Genomic DNA, 7,307 nt, shown 5'->3' on the forward strand with positions numbered 1-7,307 from the left:
TGTTCCGTCCCCTCGCAGGACAGCCGAAGGGAGAGAAGCAATAATTTCCAGGCATTTGTGAAGATGGCTCTGGAGACTCTGCTGGGATCCTGCCGTCGCAAACATGGGGGTCCTTGGGGTAGGCAAGGCTGAAAAGCAGCCTCCCATCCTCTCCCCATCTCCCTTGGAACTGCATACAGGCCCCGTCTTGATACACAACTGTGCCCATTTGCTCTCACAAGGGCAGAAAGTGACCCAGATTTCCATCCATCAGTGATCCACTGTGTGTGACCTTTCTTCCCACCCTGTTTCCCCTCGCTCATTGTCTGATCTGGATTGTAGAACTTAGAAATGGACGGACACAGTGTCAAACCCAGCCAATGTTCTGAGCTTCCCCAGAAACTGAAACCTTGACCACTCCCAATCTTTCCCTCTTCCCAACCAAAGTTCCTTATTTTGATCAAATGTCCAAACCATTCTTGTAAATAAACAAATAAATACTTTTTTCCTAAAACAGTTCAGCAGTTTCTTGTTGTTACATGTTCACACAATATATGTTTTTGAATGCCATGTAAGAACAGGTCTGCTTGGCAGAAATTGTTTACTTTAAGCTAGAATCCTTAGTTGCTAAATCCATTTTTGCACTTATAAATTAATGATATATACCCATTGATTCTTGAATATAACTTATAAATGCCTCATGAGCTTAGTTCAACTGTCACACTCTATGAGAACCCAACATATAAGCTTGTTTAACTCCAATGTTTGTAAACAACAAACCCTTTATAGCTTCAAAACATGGTTAAAAAATGTAATTTTGATATCATGGATAGTCAGTTCTTTAATCCATAGCTCTTTCTATTAATTTGAGCGTGGTTACATTTCTCCAGGTCCAACACTCAGCTTTCTACCGAAACAGAGGCGGGGTGACCACTTTGTTATTGTTTCATTTAGCTTCCTTTAACAGTTCATGTTCTTCACAAGAACATGAACCAAAGATTCACTGTGTATAGTCTCGCTATTGTTATTCTACTGCTGCTCCTTAATTACTTGTTACTTTTATTTATTTATTTTAGACATTTTTTAAAACTGCATTGTTGGTTAGGGGCTCGTAAGTAAGCATTTCACTGTAATGTACCTGTTGTATTCGGCGCATGTGACTAATAACATTTGATTGGATTTGACGATAGACAGTGATTACCGTTTGATAGAAAATGTATTAAAAAATATCACAGACCTCTCTCAGTAGCATCACACATATAGGTAAAAGTTTGACAAAAGGACAGTGGTGAAAGGTGGTTTGCTAAGACTGTGCACATGTACATTGCATGAACCTTGTATTCTAAGGGAAAGCCTAGTAAATTACAGTATATGTTTGTGTAAGTTTCCCAGTCACAGTTGTGTAACAGAAACCAACTGGAAACAAAAGTCCTTGTTGTTTCTGGACTGGCCCTCATCACATGAACCAAATGAGCAGTAGGTTTCAATGTCCAGTGTGTTCAGGAGCAGTAAGTATTCCATCATGAATTATTCATTTCCTTAAAAGCATGTTAAAAAGAGCAGCATGTCGAAAATGACCAAAGGCTTTGGTTACAGATGCAACTTCATTTTAAGTTATGCATTTTCATAATCAGCTTTAAAGCAACATGAAAAACCCTTACTGAGCAATTAAATACTTTTGTATTTTTGACTGAACTACAATAATGTGGTAGATATATCAGTTACATAGTTATTAACAGGAAAATTGAAAAAATGTCTCTAATTACACTAGGATGAAAAACATAGTATAAAATGCACAAACAGCAATGTACACTTATTTMTATAAATTAAAAATACAAAAAAAAATACAAACATAATTTTCTATTAAAATCCACAAAGGAAATATGCTCTCATAATGCTGGTTTGTGTGGTCATAAAAAAAGGGGTTTTACATGCTCTACAAATGTATTAACTAAGTAGGGTGTAATAACAAAATGTAGCTTTCGAATATGGAGGAAAAGGAAAATATTACTTTAATGGCATATTACGGAATCACTTCTGAAAACTAGAGAACGGGTTCTTAGTTGTTCATCAAAGAGAGTGAATGATTGACCACTGTCATGCTAACAGGATGGGTATTGATTGAGAATCGCATGGAGATGTCTGATCCATATCTGCTGTTGGTCTATCTCGCCACAAGGGGTAGACAAATGCAGCAACTCAAACAAAACGATGTGATTAAGGAAGAGTGGGGCATTATTTCAAGAGTATCAAAAATAGTTTGTCACCAGCAGGTTACAGTAAGTAGATGACCTCGTCTCTTAGGTGGTGTCCTGAGCACTGTATGTTGGTATTGAGAAAATAGTTAATATACTGTCCATAGGGTGGTTGTGTGTACTCTTCAGTCCAATACAACTTCACAGTGCAGGAGTAGAGAGCCGGTCTTTCCTCAACAGGCTCACATTAATTCCCTCTTGTTATTGCTTCCCTTCTCTATATGTCTCTCTGTTCCCAGCTCTCTCTCGCTCCCTCTCCCTCACACATCTAGAGGATGATGCGGTAGAGCACCCAGCAGCCAAACGTCACCCAGTGGCTGGCCCAGCTCAGCTCCGACCACTTCTGAATGGTGTGGTTGGCCACGCCACTCTGTAGAGGGAGAAAACAGACATGGGTTTGAAATACCCAAATCAACCATAACGCTTTGTTCTAAAAGATCTGACGATGCTACGTGACATTGCATAATCAGAGTAATGTATGAGAGTTTGGCCATCTTATAGCTGAAAACCATTCAGTAAATAGTTACCTCCTCATCATCATCCATGTAGTCCACACTGGAGTTGAACAGAGAGCCCAGGTATGCCAGGTGGAAGACTGCCAGGGCACTGAAGGCTATATTAATAATGTACACCCACAGGGCCTGTGTGGATTTGAGAAGGAGAAGAAAGATCATGCTGTAATGCAAACATTCTTATTGAGGATTTTTTGGCATCAATATAAGAGTTATTGCGAAATGTTGTATGGTCCATTTGCATGTGACCAACACTGAAAAATCTTTAGACTTTACACAAGAAAATATCACTATGCATAAATATCACTTTTTATTTCTTATTAAACCATACCTTTTTGTTCTTGTGGGTGCAGTTTGGCTGACATTTCTTTGACAGAATACACGCGTTTAAAATGTCTGCCAGTCTCTTCCGCAAAACTGGAACAGAGGGTATGCAACAAAATGAGTCTCTGGCAGATCAAATAGAGGTCACAATGATTTATCCTATCACGCCTACTCAGCATTTGCTGTGCCTTGTGCCACAGCCAAGTTGATTGTTTGATTAGTAATAAACAAACTCTGTATGTCACCTAAAGTTATTCTCCAGATCTAAATAATGTTATCCCTGAAAGGTAAAGTGGAACTGAAATAAAATTTGAACGTTATTTATTTTTATTTTTATAGCAAGCCACTTCTTTTACAGACTTACCATGCTCAATATATGTGATGAACGCGAGAGACAGTAGTACTGCACCCAGGTGGAAGCTCAGACCCTAAAGGCCAAAGGAGACAATGGTAAGAAACGATCTCTTACACACTCATACTCACACCCACACCTGCTTGTGCATACTCACATGTAGAAGTGCACTGGCTGTGTATGTCACTAGGATGGCTGGAAAGGTTCCAAGGTTGCGAGCACTGGTAAAAACATCTGGGTGATCAGACAGAAACAGTTTTCAGGGGATCAAGTTTGTATTCCAGTTCAAAAAGAGCAACTGAGTGGGGATGTTTACTGCTTTAAATGCCATTGTAGAAGGACAATTGAGTTGGGATGTTTACTGCTTTAAATGTCATTGTAGAAGGACAACTGAGTTGGGATGTTTACTGCTTTAAATGTCATTGTAGAAGGACAACTGAGTTGGGATGTTTTACTGCTTTAAATGTCATTGTAGAAGGACCTGAGTTGGGATGTTTACTGCTTTAAATGTCATTTGTAGAAGGACAACTGAGTTGGGAAGTTTACTGCTTTAAATGTCATTGCAGAAGGACAACTGAGTTGGGATGTTTACTGCTTTAAATGTCTTGTAGAAGGACAACTGAGTTGGGATGTTTACTGCTTTAAATGTCATTGTAGAAGGACAACTGAGTTGGGATGTTTACTGCTTTAAATGTCATTGTAGAAGGACAACTGAGTTGGGATGTTTACTGCTTAAATGTCATTGTAGAAGGACAACTGAGTTGGGATGTTTACTGCTTTAATGTCATTGTAGAAGGACAACTGTGAAAACAGGAGGAAAGAAACGCTGTGTTATTTGTTTATGTAAACTCACAATGCTGTAAATATGTTCTATTTCACAGAAAGCTTACAGGTATTGAGCCATCGGGACATGGGCAGATTCCATGAGGTGCACCTCCCACCATAGATCTGGGGAACTCCACATGAAGGGGCCAGCAACAGTCATATCCCTGGAGAAGAAAACACAGGCATTTCAGTTGGACTGTTTGGGGGGGAAAGAGAACTAGGGGGGGGGGGGGGCGGGGGGACGACAAACTATTTAACTTATGGCAAGTCTATGCCAAGCCTAGTCACCATGATGCTTCAATGCACTGACCATTTGAGGTTGTCTTTCTCTTCAGTAAAGCCTGCTCCAGCCAGAGTGGTGCTGGTCTCACTCAGGTAACCCACAAAGTAGTTGCTGAAGTGGAAGGAGAGTGCATTCTCGTAGGCTAGGAGCCAGCTAAAGGTCAATGAAAGAAGGTTAGATTAGAAGACACTTGGCACAATTAAAGCTTCAAATCAAACTTATCAACAATTAAACTTTTCTATTTTAATATAAATTGCAAAAACATACAGTACCTTGCCACAGAACCTCTGTGCAGCAAACAATTGAAGGAAAATTGTAATAATTTATCACCATTTCATTTTATTTCATACATTTAACTGATACAGACTCACATTTTTAAGTCTCATGGCATGAGTGGGCTGGGCAGAGACATACAAGGTTGGGGGAATGATTGGTGTACAGACATGCAGGTGACAGGGAGGTGACACAGCTGCTGAGTTAGAAATGGACATGCAACATTAATTACAAAGACAGGTTTCTATCGTCATAATATCAGATAAATAATTACCTGATCTTCTGTTTTGTTTTGCTGGGGATAAAGCCCAGGCAAGACAAGACAATTTATTGAAAGGGAGAGAAAGAAACAAATAAGAATYGGCCCATTACACTACTGAAATACATTACTCAAATAGCTTTCCTACAAAAACATTTAGGGGAGAGTAAGGTTAGTTGAGCCAAAGGGGTAAATTGAGCCACCCTTGTTTCTAGGAAACCATACACAAAATGAATAATTTGACCAAATATTTAGGAAGATGTCATCATTTCATGGAGTCTGTGAAGGAAGAAACCACATGGAAAAAGTGGTAAGCAAGTCGGGTCCAAAAAACGGATTTTCACCAAGTCAAATTAATTTATTGTGTTAAGAGGTTTTATGATGTTTGTATCTAAACCAAAGTAGATATTTTTAAGATTATTCTATAAATCAGTTGGGGTCTCTATATGCTTCAATATCAGGTCCTAAACCTAGCATGAAAGTGCATCCTTGTAGCTGTGTGGGATAATATATACAGTATATATATAAATGTTTGCCTTGGGGTAGGTTGAGCAAATTGAAGTGTTTTCTTCCCAGGCATAATGCAAGACATTATCACTGGCACATGAGGTAACAACAGGGCCTGACCTATGATAAAAGTACGCCTAACAAACACATACTGAGCAGCACCTAACCCAAACCCTTACCCTAAACGGAGTATACAAATCCCAACCCTCCCCATACACTGATACATCACCCCATACACTGATACATCACACATCATTCCCTTATTTGAGTGCACCCCTCTCTTAAATCATGTTTTTTTATTGAAGTTTTGTTTTGACTCCTCTATTTTTTTTGTTTATTTTCATTTTTATAACTGTAAAGCGACTTTCGGTCCTTGAAAAGCGCTACATACCCCAAGTATTATTATTATTATTATTAAAAGATGCTTAAAATGTTGAAAATAAAAAAAGTGATTGTGATTGTGTTGAATTGTGTTTGGGAAATAAAGATATACATGGTTGTAAAAAGGTAGTGGCCATATTTCATTCAGTATAGAAATGTGTAGGCAACTTTAACTTACCCCATAGCCCGGCTAAGTTGTGCCAAGAGAACACTTTTTTTGGACAAGCTATGCTTCAAAACTGTAATGTTTAAATGTATTCTGATTATTTCCAGGTATACACTTCATTCTATAGCTAGAAGACTCCTGATATCTCCAGGAGTGATAAGTATATACACTGCTCAAAAAAATAAAGGGAACACTTAAACAACACAATGTAACTCCAAGTCAATCACACTTCTGTGAAATCAAACTGTCCACTTAGGAAGCAACACTGATTGACAATAAATTTCACATGCTGTTGTGCAAAGCAAATGGAATAGACAAACAGGTGGAAATTATAGGCAATTAGCAAGACACCCAATAAAGGAGTGGTCTGCAGGTGGTGACCACAGACACTTCTCAGTTCCTATGCTTCCTGGCTGATGTTTTGGTCACTTTTGAATGCTGGCGGTGCTTTCACTCTAGTGGTAGCATGAGACGGAGTTCAATCCACACAAGTGGCTCAGGTAGTGCAGCTCATCCAGGATGGCACATCAATGCGAGCTGTGGCAAGAAGGTTTGCTGTGTCTGTCAGCGTAGTGTCCAGAGCACGGAGGCGCTACCAGGAGACAGGCCAGTACATCAGGAGACGTGGAGGAGGCCGTAGGAGGGCAACAACCCAGCAGCAGGACCGCTACCTCCGCCTTTGTGCAAGGAGGAGCAGGTGGAGCACTGCCAGAGCCCTGCAAAATGACCTCCCAGCAGGCCACAAATGTGCATGTGTCTGCTCAACGGTCAGAAACAGACTCCATGAGGTGGTATGAGGGCCCGACGTCCACAGGTGGGGGTTGTGCTTACAGCCCAACACCGTGCAGGACGTTTGGCATTTGCCAGAGACACCTGGCACCCTGTGCTCTTCACAGATGAAAGCAGGTTCACACTGAGACAATGTGACAGACGTGACAGAGTCTGGAGACGCCGTGGAGAACGTTCTGCTGCCTGCAACATCCTCCAGCATGACCGGTTTGGCGGTGGGTCAGTCATGGTGTGGGGTGGCATTTCTTTGGGGGGCCGCACACGCCCTCCATGTGCTCGCCAGAGGTAGCCTGACTGCCATTAGGTACCGAGATGAGATCCTCAGACCCCTTGTGAGACCATATGCTGGTGCGGTTGGCCCTGGGTTCCTCCTAATGCAAGACAATGCTAGACCTCATGTGG

General features: G+C 40.7%; 1 protein-coding gene across 1 annotated transcript in view; it reads right to left on the bottom strand.

Moving 5' to 3' along the window:
* Positions 1-1,176: 1,176 nt before the first annotated feature.
* Positions 1,177-7,307, bottom strand: part of LOC111977229 (protein-serine O-palmitoleoyltransferase porcupine-like) — a 30,480-nt gene continuing 24,349 nt past the window's right edge. Inside the window, 11 exon segments of the mRNA XM_024006598.1 lie at positions 1,177-2,604; positions 2,762-2,875; positions 3,078-3,163; positions 3,435-3,498; positions 3,580-3,656; positions 4,313-4,357; positions 4,360-4,395; positions 4,398-4,411; positions 4,558-4,683; positions 4,803-4,817; positions 5,078-5,098. Of these exon segments, the coding sequence (XP_023862366.1) occupies positions 2,503-2,604; positions 2,762-2,875; positions 3,078-3,163; positions 3,435-3,498; positions 3,580-3,656; positions 4,313-4,357; positions 4,360-4,395; positions 4,398-4,411; positions 4,558-4,683; positions 4,803-4,817; positions 5,078-5,098 (700 nt within the window). The 3' untranslated portion in view covers positions 1,177-2,502.

This window comes from Salvelinus sp. IW2-2015, linkage group LG17 (assembly GCF_002910315.2).
Source record: "Salvelinus sp. IW2-2015 linkage group LG17, ASM291031v2, whole genome shotgun sequence".
Lineage (NCBI taxonomy): Eukaryota > Metazoa > Chordata > Actinopteri > Salmoniformes > Salmonidae > Salvelinus > Salvelinus sp. IW2-2015.